Source organism: Emydura macquarii, unplaced genomic scaffold (assembly GCF_026122565.2).
Source record: "Emydura macquarii macquarii isolate MOO-44397 ecotype Brisbane River unplaced genomic scaffold, CSIRO-AGI_Emac_v2 contig_2724, whole genome shotgun sequence".
In the NCBI taxonomy this organism is placed as follows: domain Eukaryota; kingdom Metazoa; phylum Chordata; order Testudines; family Chelidae; genus Emydura; species Emydura macquarii.
Genome location: NW_027132861.1, coordinates 16,002 through 32,441, shown reverse-complemented (window position 1 = coordinate 32,441; position 16,440 = coordinate 16,002). Strand labels below are relative to the sequence as shown.

At 50.4% G+C, this 16,440-nt stretch overlaps 1 protein-coding gene across 1 annotated transcript; it reads right to left on the bottom strand.

Moving 5' to 3' along the window:
• Positions 1 to 857: 857 nt before the first annotated feature.
• LOC137165001 (alpha-1B-glycoprotein-like) lies at positions 858 to 15,533 on the bottom strand. The gene is made up of 8 exons (XM_067566070.1): positions 15,254 to 15,533; positions 7,891 to 8,160; positions 6,490 to 6,795; positions 5,087 to 5,392; positions 3,142 to 3,483; positions 2,510 to 2,575; positions 1,790 to 1,911; positions 858 to 1,004 (listed from the first exon to the last, which is right to left on the bottom strand). The coding sequence occupies exons 1-8, from the start codon at positions 15,531 to 15,533 to the stop codon at positions 858 to 860; spliced, it is 1,839 nt and encodes a 612-aa protein (XP_067422171.1).
• Between the last annotated feature and the right edge of the window lie 907 nt (positions 15,534 to 16,440).

Here is a 16,440-nt window from a genome sequence, read left to right as displayed (position 1 = left end):
AGAATTGGAGAGTTATCCATAATATAAAGGAAGAAAACCTATTCACACCATCGAGTTACCCTGAAAATCTGTAGAGTGACAGATTTTTAGTGCTCTGTCAATTCAAAGAGTCTTTTATGGCAAACCTAGGAGGCAGCCCCTGGGGATCTCTGGTTTCAATTCAGAATCTCTGGCCATTCACAGATCAAACAGCTAAAAAGGTGCAGGTTCTTCTTGTCACGGATTTTGATTCCCTTTCCCTAGTGTTCAAGAGGGTGGATGTGTCTCTTCTTGAGGGGTCACAATGAACAAACTGTTTTTGAGCTCTGCTGTTCCCCAGTGGCTTCCCTGGTGTCTGTAGGGCCTTCCTTTGTTGGGCAGGAAATAACACCTCCTGTGGCAAACGCATACTTTTCTCCAGTCTATGGACGTTCACAGTTTCAAAGCAAACACTTAGCTATGACCTTATACCGTGCAATATATAAATGTTCAGCAATCTTAATGCAGGCAGCCTTATGCAAGCATTTCATAGATTCTAAACCCGGAAGACATTCTTATCAGACTAATATCTACTATCTATTTTGAGCACACAGTTGACCTGGCTATGAGATTGTTAATTCTTAGCTAATGCCTGCATCCTGGGCAAGAATAGGTATCGGACCTGCCAGTATCATAGAAGCCATGATGTTTTTCTTAGCTGCCAGTTGGCTTGATCCATGCAGACACAGAAATCCACTTTCCTTTGTCTAGGCCCGTCTTGTTTATCAACCACCTTCCTAACATATTTTTATATGCTTTTGGACTATAAACAGTTAAGTGTAGAGTTTCCTTGAAGACCGGAAGAATATGCAGAGAGACTTGGAGAGGGTTTCACCTCCTTAATTATCTGGCTTCTGAACATGCTTTGTCACCACCTCGCTATACATCACATGTTCCTCTTCAGCAGGCTGGGTCTTGGTTTTCGACTGGGTGGTGTGGGCTTCCAAGGCTGAGAGTGGTATGACAGCGTAGGTGACTTCTGAGCCCTGGTGTGGGAGGAAAGAGAAATAGTGAGGGGGAGGGGTGTGCGGACACGAACTGCTTGGACAATGGAGTGGAGGGTATGCCTATAAACTCAGCTCAAAGTGATCTGGATACTTTGGGAAAGGGCTCTGAAATCAGTTGGATTGAATTCAGTGAAGTTGAAAGTGCTCCACGTCATAAGGGAAAATTAGGGGTACCAGCACAAAATGGGGTATAAGTGGCATGGCAGCAGTGCTGCAGAAAATCCATTGTACTGGGGCACAGGGTGCCTTTGAGTCAACAGCACGATGATGAAAAAAAAAGCTAGCATCATTCTGAGATGTTGTAAGTAAGATACAGCAGGTAAGGTCCTGCTCTACAGGACTCGGGTGAGGACTCAGTTGGCGTGCTGTGTTCAGTTACTGGGGACTCACTTTAAGAAAGATGTAAACAAACTGGAGCGGGTGAAAGAACAGGACATGTCTGGTCTAGATGTCTGGTCTAGAAAGTCTAGATGTCTGGTCTGGTCTAGATGTCTGGTCTGGTCTAGATGTCTGGTCTAGAGACGAAAAGTCCTACACTTCTGTGATTCACTGGAGGTCTGAGGTGATGGATAAAGGGATGGCCCATTTCCAGCCCTTCCTTCTGCATCAAATGTGCAGCATCTCTTGGAGGCTGTTGTCTGGCTACCCCCCGACCAGAGACATGGCTGCACTTCAGGACTAGGTAAAAGATTCTGGCCATGCAGTTTCGAGGTGGTTGGATTGTGCTGGTTTTAAAGCTTAGCCTGTACATCGATTCATGTTACCTGTTCCCTCTGCTCTGCTCCAGCATCCATGGCTTTTGATTCCTTATTACCGTGACTGGGATCCAGATTACTGGTGCATTCTCTGCCCTCAGATCCCTTAGCGCTTTCCTGAAGTTTTTGAGCTGAAACAGAACCAGAGGCAAACACAGTAGCTGAAGTGGTGAGATATGGTGAGGAAAAACCTAGCTATAATGTGTGACCTTGAGAAAGATGACGTTAAACCCAGTTTAGTACCCATTGATCTCAGTAAATGTGTGTTTTTGTGGCTTCCACCAGGGCATAGGGTGTAAATAGATTTAATACTTGCTCTGTATTGTTGTAATTAAATATTTCCCGAGCCTGAAGCCATGAAGATACTGGTAATTTTTTAACTATTTTACCCCTCACTAAACCTTAACTGTAACCACAACTGATGATCTTTGTGCTCACATCTAACTTAAGTTCTATTGCTTTGCCATAACCGTAACAACTAACCCTAACAACCTGAGAAGAAATTTGGCCCCAGGATCAGGGTTCTTGTCTTGCCTTCTCATTGAAGGGTAAAAACCTCATTCACCATGTATATTTTAGATTTGATTTCCATACCTACGCCGAGGTAGGGTGCTTGGTGGTTGTTAATGGTGTACAGCTATTTCACCTGACATTTACATACTAGATTCAGGTTATATCATATGGAGGATGCAGATGGGAGATCACAGACTCTCGCTTCCTTTCACACACCTCTTTGCTTCCTCCTGAAGCAGAAGATGACAGCAGCCAGGGTTCCAGCCACAAGCAAGATGCCACCTGTTGCCAACAACAGAATATCACGGAGATGGAATGGCCCTGTTCATGTAAGAGACCAAGAAAAGGGAGGAAAGAGGACATGAGAACAGCTAGAAATCCTGGGAAAAGACTCTGACCCACAAAGGAATCCGCCTTTGCAACAGATTTACTGTGACAATCCTTCTCCATGTTGTCTCTGGCACGTTCCGTCTGAAATAACCCTTTTCTCCTTCCAAAGAGGGGAAGGATGGTCCAATGGTTATGGGGCTGTCCTTGGACATGGGGTATTGGGGCTCAATTTCCAGCTCTAGAACAGGTCACCTGTGGGACTTATCCTCTCCTTCCTGCCTTTAACCATCACTGAAATGGGCACTGAGGGGCGAAATCCATGAACAGCATTGTGAGGTGCTTGGATACTTGGGCCATTGAAGTATCATAGATGGAAAGGGGCTGGGGGGAGAAGAGAGATTTTCATCTGCACTTTGTTTTCTGTCTCTATGTGACAAGTGTCACCTCGTCCGACCTCCCTTTTCTCCTCCAATGCAAGTGACCCATGGAGCTGATTTAAAAAACGAGGGAAATCTCACCTGTGTTGATGCCGCTCACGGTGACGTTCACAGCCCGGCTGCCAAGGGACAGGACCCACCTCCCGCTCACATTCTTCTTGTAGCTGCAGGTGTATTCCCCAGTGTTGTTGGGACCGGCCTTCAGGATGGTTAGCACAGAGGTGTTCATAGAGCTCATGTCGGGATCTGTGCTGCTGATCTCGGACCCCAAATGCTCAGGGACGATCTCGACTCCATCCTTGAAGAAATGAAACTTCTGTTCACCAGCTCCTCCAGGGGCCACGCAGGTGATGTTCAGTGAGAGCCCTTTGTTCACCACTCCAGATGGGGGATCCATGCTCAGCTCCGGCTGGGGAGGGGGATCTGAGGGGAGCAGCAAAGGGGAGGGGTCAGCAGGGACATGGTGAGGGGAGAAAGTGAAGACGGGGAACAGAATTTAATGTACATGGAGCTGACGTGTGTTCTCTCTCCAGAGCCTCTTGTTTCATTTCAGGATCCTGAGGGTCTCCCAGAGGTATGAGTGGAAGCCAGGATATGGGGTTGGGACAGATTCCTTCAGATACAAATACAGGGCTGTGATATGGGGATGGGTTGCATCCTCTCCGAGGTTATCTCTCCTGCAGACACTTTCTTCCAGTGCTCACAGCTGTGTGCTGTGGCGTGCAATCCAGACACCCCTGGCAGCTGAAGGAAGTCGGTGTAACCGTCTGTAGGTGGGAAGCATTATTTGGGGCAGTTTTTCTGGCCATCCCTGAAGAACCAGATCCCGGATCGATTGGACGTGTTGGGAGATGAGCACATCAGAGGCTCGGATTCACCGCTTACTAAGATCAGGTGCTGTGGATGCAGGATGGGTTTGGGGGCAGACAGATGGGCTGGAAGGTGGGCGGGGAAGGACGTGGAGAACATTGGTTATGAATGATACCCCAGTGAAATAAAAAGCAGCCTACGGTGTGAAGTAAATTCCTGCCCCCTCAGCGAGCCCCACCCATCGCTTCTCCCGTCCTGCCCTTCATGCCTTGCAGCTTCAAACCCTCTACGCAGCTTTGGTTCCCCCCTGCCAAAGGTCTCCAGCTTCTAGAGCCCAGGGACAGGGGGACCAGGGTCTTGGGCGTTCTCCCCTCACCACCAAGGCAGACAGATGAAGCAGCTCCTCAGTGAGCCGGGCATGTCAGGCCCCGTAGCATGGCCTGTGGGGATACCCAATGCTTGTGGTCACCTGACTGGCTGGTAACTAATCTCGAAGCCAGAAAATGATGTGGCTGGTGTCTGTCTGTGCAGCTGTGATGTCCTGCTGCTGTGTGAGACCCTGCTCTTTGCTTGGCTCCTGCCATCCGCCCCCAACTTTGCTCCTGCTCCACTCCCATCATTCTCCCAGTTCCTGCCGTTCTCCTACCCTACTTCCTGCCTTGCTCCAATGATCAGGGCAGATGACCGACGTCTCTGCTTCTGGGATGCAGAGGGGGGCAGAGGGTGCTCCAGTACTGGTGAGTTTTCAGTCAAGACTCAGTGTCTTTTGTAAAAACCCGCCCTGGTCCAATCAGGGATTAATTCAGGGATCCTCCACGGCTTGTGTTTGACAGGGGTCAGGGTAGACATTCACTCGTCCCTGCTGGCCTGAGATCCATGTTTCGATGATATTGTCCAATTTTAGAATCCTGGCCCTGAATCTGGATTTCACTTGAACACCCCCAGGGGATCAAATACTGCCACAAATTGAAGCAAATTCTACTGGTTGTCTGGGAGATACCCCTGCATTCTCATATCACTGACCTCCTCCCACAGCACCCCAAAGTAACCAGCTTCTCCAGAGACCGAAGAAGTGACACTGACCAGAGATGGGGGTCGAATCTGTTCTGGTGGCTGGACTGTTTGGAGCTGAGTGACCAGGCTGTGTCTCACCCCCTCCCTGGAGCAGAGATACCCAGCCACGGGGTGAGAAAACAGCAGGGGAAAGGGGTCTCACCTGTCACTGCTATGGATATTTGTTGGCTGCTCTGCGAGGGGATCTCTCGCCCAGACACAACCTTCCAGTGTTCACAGCTGTATGCCCCGGCCTGAGATCCAGACACTCCTGGCAGCTGAAGCGAGTCAGTGTAACCAGTCAGAGACCTGGGGTACTCCTTGGAGCGGATTTTCTGGCTGTCCCTGAAGAACCGGATCCCAGACAGGGCGGATGTGCTGGGAACTGAGCACGTCAGGGTCACGGATTCACCCACGATGAAGATCCGGTGTGGTGGGCTCAGAGTGAGTGTGGGGACAGAAGGACGGGCTGGAAGGGGGGCGGGGAAAGACAGATAGAAAATTCTTTACAAATGATGCCCCATTCAAGTAAATAACATCCCTTGGTGTGAAGTAAGTTCCTGCCCCCTCAGGAAGCCCCCCCCCCTCGCTTCTACCTTCCTGCCCTCCATGCCTTGCAGCCCCAACCCCACTACACAGCTTAGGTGCCCTCCTTACAAAGGTCTCCGGCTTCAAGAGCCCTGGGCTGGGGGGAGCAGGGTCTCAGACGCTCTCTCCTCACCAGCAACGGAGAGAGATGAATATTTCCTCAGTAACCCCGGCAGGTCTGTCCAGAAAGGGCGCTCTGTGGGAATACCCAAGTCTTGGGGTCAAGTGGCTGGCTGGCACCCGCTCCCGAACCCAGGAAATGATCTGGTTGGCGGCCGTCTGTGCAGCTGTGATGTCCTGCTGCTGCGTGAGATCCTGCTCTTTGCCCGGCTCCTGCCATCCATCTCCAGCCCTCTTCCTGGTTCACACCTAGCCTGGTCCTGGTTCCCGCCTTTCTCGTGCCCCACCTCTAAGTTCATGCCCTGCTCCATCAAGAAGTCCAGATGACCGACGTCCCGGCTGCCGGCACCCAGATCGTGGCAGAGGGTGCTGCATTAATGGTGGGTTTTCAATCAAGATGGGGTGTCTTTTCTGAAAGACCTGCCCTAGTCCAACCAGGGATTATTTCAGGACTGCTCCACAGCTTGTGTTCGACAGGGGTCAGGTTAGATGTTCACTCGTCCCTTCTGTCCTGGGATCCATGTTTTCATGACACTGTCCAATTTTAGAATCCTGGCCCTAAATGTGGATTTCACTTGAACACCCCCAGGGCATCAAATACTGCCAGAAATTGTAGCAACTTCTATTGACTGTCTGGGAGACACCCCCCCATTCCTATATCAATGACCCCTCCCACCACACCCCAAAGTAACCATCTTCTCTAGAGACCCAAGCAGTGACACTGACCAGAGACGGGTGTCGAATCTGACCTAGTGGCTGGACTGTCGGAACTGAGTGACCAGGCTGTGTCTCACCCCCTACCTGGAGCAGAAATACCCAGCCATGGGGTGAGAAAACAACTGGGGAAAGGGGTCTCACCTGTCACTGTTATGTAGAGGGGTCGGCTCCTCTCCGAGGCGATCTCTCGCCCAGACTCTGTCTTCCAGTATTCACAGCTGTACTCGCTGGTGTATGATCCAGACTCCTTGGGCAGCTGAAATACGGAGGTGTAACTGCCTGGAGACCTGGGGAGCTCCCTGGAGTGGATTTTCTGGGTGCCCCTGAAGAACCGGATCCCAGACAGTGTGGACGTTCTGAGATCTGAGCACGTCAGGGTCACAAATTCACCCATGATGAAGATCTGGTGCTGTGGGGTCACAGTGAGTTTGGGGGCAGAAGGACGGGCTGGAAGGGGGGTCGGGAGGACAGAGAGAAAATTCTTTAGGAATGATGCCACAGTCAAGTAAATAACATCCCTTGGTGTGAAGGAAGTTCCTGCCCCCTCAGGAAGTCCCACCTATCACTTGTACCCTCCTGCCCTCCATGCCTTGAGCTCCAACCCCTCTACTCAGCTGAGGTGCCCCCTTACAATGGTCTCCAGCTTCTAGAGCCCAGGGCTGGGAGCAGCAGGGTCTCAGATGCTCCCTCCTCCCCAGCAAGGCAGAGAGATGAAGCAGCTCCTCAGTAACCCCAGCTGGTCAGGCCACATCAGACAGCCTGTGGGGACACTGGAGGTTTGTTGTGAACTGGATGCCTGGCACCTGCTACCAAAGTCAGGAAACGATCTGGTTGGCAGCTGAGCAGCTGTGATGACCTGCTGCTGCGTGAGACCCTGCTCTTTGCCTGACTCCTGCCATCCTTCTCCATCCCTCTTCCTGGTCCACCCCCAGCCTGCTCCTGGTTCCTGTCTTGCTCCTGCCATAGTTCCGTGTTCCTTCCCTGCCCCGATGATCAGACAAGATGGCCTCCGTCCCAGCTCCCAGCACCCAGACGGTGGCAGAGGGATGCTCCATCAGGGGTGAGTTTTCAATCAATTCTGGGTGTCTTTCCTAAAAGACCCGCCCTAGTCCAAGCAGGGATTAATTCAGGGCTCTTCCACAGCTTATGTTTGACAGGGGTCAGGTTAGACAATCACTCGTCCCTGCTGGCCTGGCTCCACGTTTCTATGTTACTGATGAATTTTACAATCCTGGCCCTAACACTGGATTTGAATTGCACACCCCCAGGTGATCAAATGCTGCTAGAAATTGAAGCCACTTGTATGAGTTGTGTGGGAGCCGCCCTCCCTTCTAATATCACTGACAACACCCCCACCCACCACACCCCAAAATACCCAGCTGCTCCAAAGACTCAGGGAGCGCCACTGACGAAAGACAGATTGTAACTGACCCAGCATGTTTCCCTGTCCGCAGGTGATTGACCAGGCTGTGTCTCACCCCTTACATTGGGGAGAGAAACTGAGCCACGAGGTGAGCGAACAGCAGGGGAAGGGGGTCTCACCTGTCACTGCTATGGAGATGGCTTGGCTGTTCTCCGAGGGGATCTCTCGCCCAGACACATCCTTCCAGTACTGACAGCTGTACGCTCCGTCCTGCAACTCAGACACAGGCGAAAGCTGAAGCGTATCAATGTATCTGTGTGGAGGTGAGTATCCTTCCTTGGAGTCGATTTCCTGACTGTCCTGGTAGAACCGGATCCCGGACACAGTAGACGCCCCCACAGCTGAACACATCAGGTTCACAACTTCTCCGATGATGTAGACAGGATGCGCTGGAGACACGGTGAGTTGGGGAGCTGGAAGAGGGGCTGCAAAAACCAGGGTGGACTTGTCTATCATTGAGCAGAGAGGTGTGAGCGCGCACGTGTGTGTCTGCTAACCCTGGCTGGAGGGGATCATCCCTGCTCTGTGTGTGCAACAGTCACGTCATCGGCTGCAGGGCCTGGTTCCCCCACAGGATGGGAGAGGGGATGGGACACCTGGGATTGGATCCCAAGAAGGAATGAGCAGCCTCTGATTCCCGCTGGACTCTCCCCTCCTGACCAAAGGGGTGTCAGAGACGCAGTCGGTAATACGCGCAACCTCCAGGCGGGGGAAATGGAGGAAAGAAAGGGCTTCTGTGCCTCACAACCTCTGGTGGGATGAAGGAGGAAAGTGGAGGGCACAGAGGAAGGTGAAGGGTTTGTCATGCGGGCTGGTTTGAGAGGGGGGGCAGTTAGTATATTGTGTGACATCAGCATGGCAGAATCATAATAATCCATGTGGAAAAGGCCATGTCAGGTGTGGTTAGGGAGGTTATGATATGCTAAGTAAGAGAATATTACTTATGCTCACGTGTGATATGTGAAATGGAAGTTATAGATGTATTGGAGATATCTGTGTTTCAAATTGTGCTGCCTGGACAACACCCCAGATAGGAAGGCTGCAGAACAATGGCCAGCGTAATGGCCCATTAAGGCATTCCCAGGTGCAAGGGACCCAGAGAAAGAAGCCAGCATCACTAATGAGTCACCAGAACCTGCTGACGAGACTGGACCCCAGGTACACCTGAAGAGTCACCAGGATTGGCCCATGGGACTCTGGACTCCATTTTAGCTCCTGCAAATTTCACAGGCCACATGGCCAAAAAACAGAGGGTTTATAAGATCAAGCCAGAGAAACCATTTTGTCTTAGCTCCTGTCCAGTCTGCAGCATACACTTGTCTCTGGACCAATTCATCTTGCAACTGAACCGAAGGACTCAGACCCATCCAGATATTGGATGTGAACCAGAGAGAACTACACAAGCTGCAAATCCACCTTTCTTCTAGAAACCTGATGCGTATGGACTTTTAATCATTTTAATCATATCTGTGATTGCTCTAATCCTCTAACACTTCTCTTATGGTTTGTTTCTTTCTCTTTACAATAAACCTTTAGTTTAGATACTAAGGGATTGGCTGACAGCGTGATATTTTAGGTAAGATCCAAACTCGTATTGCTCTGGTGCTGTGGCTGACCCCTTGGGGTCAGAGGGAACCTTTTTAGTAAAGAGCAGAGAGTTTAAGTAACTGATCTCTTTACTGGACCTGGTGCTGATTTGGGAGCCTGGAGCTGTAATGCAATAAAGGGGCTGTGGGCGTTTGTGGACTGGCTTCTTGATGCCCTGTGTGGGGTAATCAGAAGCAGTTCGTGGCTGGTTGGGAAGCCGGGCTTCAGTGTCACCCACCAGCATGGGGAGAATCTGCTCTCCTTTTGCAGCCTGCCCTGACCTTGGCATTATCAGTTGGCCACCCTGGGCAGGGGTCGTATCACAGTGGCGTAGTCGTAGCAGGATCCACAGAACCAGAACATTTGGGTTTCGGATTAGAACCTCACGCTATTCCAAATTTTAAAACCTGATACTGAGAGTGTTAAAGATTAAAGTTAGTCAAGATGAGTGAGCAGAGATCATATGACGATATGAGCGCAAAACAGCTTAAACAGCTATGCAGGGCAGAAAATGAGAGATCTACTCAGAAACAACGACCTGGAAACAAAGTCCCCAGCTGACTCCCCTGCAAAAGGAGCAGCTGCAGATGAAGGGCAGCAAGCCAATAAGGAGGGATGGAATCTCCAGCGTGAGAGAGAGAAGGTAGAACTTCACTTGTGGAAAATGCGACAGGAAGATGAGATAGCTGAGCGAGCTGCCGAGCGAGCAGAGTGAGCAGCTGAGATAGCCAAGCGAGCTGCAGAAAAAGCCCATCAGAGACAGGTGGAATTGGCCAAACTCCAGCGCCAGGAGGGAAGAAAGGATCCACCGCTGGCATCTGAGAATTCTTCCCTTCTCATCAGCAAAGGTCTGGAAAGAATCTGTCCCGTTTACAGAGAGGATGAGGATATTGAAGAGTTTTTATCCACTTTTGAAAAATTCTGTAATATTCATCAGGTGCCTGATGAGAAAAAGATGCTTGTTCTCCTCACCAGACTGACTGGAAGGGCCAGGAAGGTATTTAATGAAATGCAGTCGGATGATGCAATAGATTATGGAAAATTTAAAGAAGCGGTGTTGCAAAAGTTTAAAATTACCCCTGAGTCTTACAGGCTGAAATTTAGAAATGTTAAGTTGTTACCTATGTTGAAACTACTCATAAACTGCTTGGGTATGTGAAGAACTAGACTGAGGGAGCCAAGGCTTATAACCGTTTTGACAAAGTTGTTGATCTGTTTGCTAGGGAACAGCTCCTAGAAATAACGCCCCACCAGATCAGAGCAGCTGTTATGGATAAAAAGCCCGATACCATTTTGGAGGCTGCCCAGATTGTGGATGATTTCATGGAAAACAGGAGCTGGGAGGGGCATAAGCCTCAAGGGAAAAACAACCCCTATTCATCGCAGGTTAGAAGGGAGGATGGGTCCAGAAATAAGACTAGCCCCAACTTGGCCAGGAAGTCTTATACCAGCCCAGGGATCAAAAGCGCCCACCCTGGGGGAAAACCTGCCGCATGCTTCCAGTGTGGACAGACAGGCCATATAAGGCCAAATTGTCCAAACTATGGGGGCAGGAATAATCCAAGACCAGCAACCCCCTGGCCCGCAACTAATTCCAACGCTGTCGCTTTAAGTACAGAGACTAGCCAGGTACAGGAGGATCCTGCCGCCTTGTGCTGGGAGACGGGCACTGCAAGGGTTAATGCTACCTCTGTTGGAATCCCCGATGGGGGGGGGGGGGGTGAGGATTGCCTCACTAACTATGTGAGGGCAGAGGTGGAAAGGGACAATGATGAATTCGTAAAGGGCGCCATTGAATGTACTGCATGGAGGGACTCCGGCTCAGAGATCACCTTGGTTAGAAAGGGATTGATCCGGGAGGAGGATTATTTGCCGGGTAGGAGTGTGAATTTGGTGGCTCTTTCTGAGTACAAATCAAAGGTGCCCTTGGCGAAGGTCCACTTGGAATGGGAAGATTTTAAGGGTGAACTGGGGGGGGGTGGTGGTTCGGGATCCGCTCCCGACAGATGTCTTAATAGGAAATGACATGGTAGTTCTGAGGCGCAAGGTCAATGTCGTCACCAGATCGCAAAGAAAATATGATTTGGATGTAGATGCCCCACCTGATAGCCAAGGGGGGGGGGGTCTTCTTCAGCGCTACCAGCGGGGAGTGAGTTGGATGTGCCTGAGACGGCTCTGAATTTGAGTGAGATTCGGAAGGAGTTTGTTAGGGAGCAGCAAGAAGATGTTTCTTTAGAGGGGGCCAGGAGGGAGGCCCAGAATCTAGCTCCAACAGAAGAGGGAGCGGGTAGGTTTTTCATGCATGAAGGCTTGCTGTATAGAAATCCCCTTGCGGGGAAGAAGCAGCCTCATGATGGGAGCTGCAAGCGGCTTGTAGTACCTGAGGAATATAGAAGGGAAGTATTAAAGCTGGCTCATGATGGTCCCTTTGCAGGGCATCTGGGCACGGACAAGACTTGTGACAGACTGAAACAAAACTTTTATTGGCCTTGCATGTCTGATACGGTGAGGAATTACTGCAGAAGCTGTGATTTGTGTCAGAGGTGCAAGAGTTTGAAGGGTCCTAGGAAGATGCCCCTAGAACCTTTGCCCATTATTGGGGAGGCGTTTGCCAGAGTGTCGATGGATATTGTGGGACCGCTTCCCAAACCTTCCAGAAATGGGAAGAAATATATTCTCGTGTTGGTGGACTTTGCCACCAGGTATCCTGAGGCTGTAGCTTTATCCAAAGTGGGGGCCGAAACAGTGGCTAGCGCCCTGTTTACTATTTTTAGCAGAGTGAGTTTTCCCAAGGAAATCTTGTCAGACCGTGGAGCCAATTTTATGTCAGTTGTATTTAAGCAGCTGTGGGAGATGTGTGGAGTGGGTCATCTAAAAGCAGCCCCCTACCATCCAGAAACCAATGGCTTAGTAGAAAGGTTTAATGGGACATTGAAGGCTATGTTTAAGATGTATGTGGACAGATGCCAGAACGACTGGGCTGTACTGTTACCTTATCTACTATATGCGTACAGAAGTGTACCCCAAGAGTCTACAGGGTTTGCTCTTTTTGAGCTGCTTTATGGGAGGCAGGTCAGGGGACCCCTGGATCTGGTTCGGGATTCCTGGGAAGGTAACGTAGAGATGCCAGGGCAACCAGTGGGGGAGTATGTGTTCCAGTTTAGAGAGCGTTTGCAGGACATGATGAGTTTGGTTCAACAGAACCTCGAGAGAAGTCAGGTTGTTCAGAAGGCCTGGTATGACAGGCATGCGGAGGAGAGAGCTTTTGAAATTGGGGATATGGTGCTTGTGCTAATCCCAGTGAGAAGAAATAAAATGCAGGACATCTGGGACGGACCGTATGAGATGGTAGAGAGGGTTAATGAGGTTACCTACAGAGTCAGGAAGCCTCACAGGAAAGGGGCCGAGCAGCTGGTGCATGCTAACAGACTGAAAGCTTATTGTGAGAGGGAGGCAGCCGTCAATATGATTTGTTGTGCTGATGAGGGAACGTTATCTGTCCCTTTGGTTGATCTAGTTGCGGAGAGCAAAGGAGAAACGCCACTGGAGAGCATTGAGTTTGGGGGGGGGGGGGGGGGGTTCTGCACAGCAGCGGGAAATGTTAGCCCTGTTAAAGCATCACAGGCGAGCGTTCTCCAACAGGCCAGGTGTAACTGACAGGATCGTGCATTCCATTCTAACCACAGGGCCATGCCCAATGCCTAGCAGAGCATATCGGACCAAGGGGGAGATGCAGAAACAGATCCAGGAGGAGGTAGAAAGCATGTTGGAAATGGGGATAATTGCTAAGTCAAACAGTCCCTGGGTGTCTCCCATCGTGATGGTGCCCAAGAAGGATAAAACCATGAGGTTCTGTGTAGATTATAGAAAGCTGAATGCAATCACACAGCCTGACCTATACCCCACACCCCGCAAAGAGGATTTATTAGACCAGTTGGGGGTGCAAAGTTCATAAGTACACTAGATCTAACTCGGGGATACTGGCAAATCCCCTTAGACGCTGATGCCCAGGAAAAATCAGCTTTCATAGTGGAGTCTGGTCTATATGAATTTAAGGTTCTGCCATTTGGGTTAAAAAACTCTGGTGCTACCTTTATGAGGCTCATTAATGAGGTTTTGGACGGGTTACACAGGTTTATAAAGGGGTTCAGTGACCATCGTAAAGCTCCCATAACAGACCTCACCAGAAAAGGAAATCCGGACCCAGTAAAGTGGACTGAAGCCTGTGAGCAGGGCTTCCAAAGGGTAAAACTGAAGCCTTGTCTAGAGAGAGCCTGTATTAGCCAGCCCTGACTTTGAGAAAACGTTCTTCCTATGCACAGATGCTTCTAATGTTGGGTTAGGAGCTGTGCTGATGTAGGACGGGGATGGGGGTAAGAGGCACCCCATCGCACACTTGAGCAAAAAACTGACACCTACTGAACACCGTTACGCGACTATAGAAAAGGAATGCTATGCAATTGTCTGGGCCATAAAACAACTTCAACCCTATCTGTATAATAGGAGGTTTACGGTACTCAGTGACCACGCTCCATTGGTATGGATACACAAAGCCAAAGGGACCAACTCCAGCTTGCTCCGCTGGAGCCTGGCCTTACACTGTGATATGACCGGTGCCCAGGGCGGCCAACTGATAATGCCAAGGTCAGGGCAGGCTGCAAAAGGAGAGTAGATTCTCCCCACGCTGGTGGGTGACACTGAAGCCCGGCTTCCCAACCAGCCACAAACTGCTTCTGATTACCCCACACTGGTTATCAAGAAGCCAGTCCACAAATGCCCACAGCCCCCTTTACTGCATTTTAGCTCCAGGCTCCCAAATCAGCACTAGGTCCAGTAAAGAGATTATTTAAACTCTCTGCTCTTTACTAAAAAGGTTCCCTCTGACCCCAAGGGGTCAGCCACAGCATCAGAGCAATATAAGTTTGGATCTTACCTAAAATACCACGCTGGCAGCCAATCCTTTACTATCTAAACCAAAGGATTATTGTAAAAAGAAAGAAATAAACCATGAGAGAAATGTTAAAGGGTTAAAGTAAATCAAAGATATACAAATGATTAAAAGTCCATTTACACCAGGTTTCTGGAAGAGATGTGGATTTGCAGGCTTGTGTAGTTCCCTCTTGTTCACATCCAGTACCTGGATGGGTCTAAGTCCTTTGGTTCAGTTGCAAGATGAATTGGTCCAGAGGTAGGTGTGTGTCTGCATCAGGATAGGATCATAGACAAAGATGGATCCTGTGGTTTGATCTTATAAACCCCCTCCCCCGGCCATGCGGCCTGCGGACAGTCACAAGACCCAAAATGGAGTCCAGAGTCACATGGGCCAATCCTGGTGACTCTTCAGGTGTGCCTGGGGTCCAGTCACATAAGCAGGTTCTGGTGACTCATCAGTGATGCTGGCTTCTCTCTCTGGGTCCCTTTGCACCTGGGAAGGCCTTAATGGGCCATTACGCTGGCCATTGTTCTGCAGCCTTCCTATCTGGGGTGTTGCCCAGGCAGAACAATTTGAAACACAGATATCTCAAATACATCTATAACTTCCATTTCACATATTACACATGAACATAAGTAATATTCTCTTACTTAGCTTATCATAATCTCCCTAACCACACCTGACATGGCCTATCCCACATGGATTATTATGATTCTGCCATGCTGATATCACACAATATACTAACTGCCCCCCCTCTCAAGCCAGCCCGCATGACAAAACTGCACCCCAAAATACCCAGCTGCTCCAAAGACTCAGGGAGCGCCACTGACGAAAGACAGATTGTAACTGACCCAGTGCATTTCCTTGTCTGCAGGTGAGTGACCAGGCTGTGTCTCACCCCCTATGTTGGGGAGAGAAACCTAGCCATGGGGTGAGCAAACAACAGGGGAAAGGGGACTCACCTGTCACTGTTATGGAGATAGATTGGCTCCTGTCCGAGGGGCTCTCTTGCCCAGACACATTCTTCCAGTACTGACAGCTGTACACTCCGGCGTGCGACCCAGACACAGACGAACGCTGAAGCTTGTGAATATAATTGTCTGAAGGTGAGAAGCCTTCCTTGGAGCCGATTTCCTGACTGTCCTGGAAGAACTGGATCCTGGACACAGTAGACACACCCGCAGCTGAACACGTCAGGTTCACAACTTCTCCGATGATGTAGACAGGATACACTGGAGACATGGTGAGTTGGGGAGCTCGGAGAGGGGCTGCAAAAACCAGGGTGGACTTGTCTATCATTGAGCAGAGAGGTATGAGCGCACACGTGTGTGTCCGCTAACCCTGGCTGTAGGGGATCACCCCTGCTCTGTGTGTGCAACAGTCACCTCATCGGCTGCAGGGCCTGGTTCCCCACAGGATGGGAGAGGGGCTGGGACAGCCGGGATTGGATCCCAAGAAGGAATGAGCAGCCTCTGATTCCTGCTGGACTCTCCCCTCCAGCCCAGGGGAGTGTCAGAGACTCAGCTGGTAATACAGAGACCATTTCAGCCATGGGGCAGGACCATCTGTGCCTCACATCCTCTGGGGGGTGGGAGGAGGGAAGTGGAGGGCACAGAGGAAGTTCAAGGGTTATTGATGCAAATCATTAAACCGCAGCCCAGCATTCTCCTCTGGGTATTTAACCCTCATTCTCCACCCCGGGGGCAGAGGCAGATGAGTGGGGAGAAACCAGCAGTGAACCACTTAGCAGCATCCAGAGGCATCAAAAAGAAAAGAGGAAACTTGGGCGGATGTGGGGAAATGGAGGGGAGTTTTTCCTTCTCCCGTGTTTCCTCCAGGGTCTCTACAGAACTTGCTATTCAGGTCCAGGTTGGTGGTAATGGGTCTGCACCCCTTGGCCCTAAAACTGCCTGGAGCCAAGACCTGTGGTAGAGAGAGCTGCCCCCCTCCACACACAGCCCCTAACTGATGATCCCAGGTGTGAGGGGGACTCAGTGAAATGGGAAGGTGGGTGCCCAGTCTCCATGGCCCATCCAGCCCTCTCTCTCTGTTGACGCTTCCACTGAGGGGCCGGGTGTTGCCCATGTGGGTGGTGTCGTCTTCTGACCTACAGCCCAGACTGGGACCCATGAAATGGACACCACAAATG

Coding starts and splice junctions, on each gene's coding strand:
- LOC137165001 (XM_067566070.1), bottom strand. CDS start 15,533: ATGTCTCCAGTGTATCCTGTCTACATCATCGGAGAAGTTGTGAACCTG. Junction 3,484..5,086: donor AATATCCATAGCAGTGACAG/GTGAGACCCCTT, acceptor TGCTCCCCTCAG/ATCCCCCTCCCCAGCCGGAG. Junction 1,912..2,509: donor CTTCAGGAGGAAGCAAAGAG/GTGTGTGAAAGG, acceptor GTTCTGTTTCAG/CTCAAAAACTTCAGGAAAGC.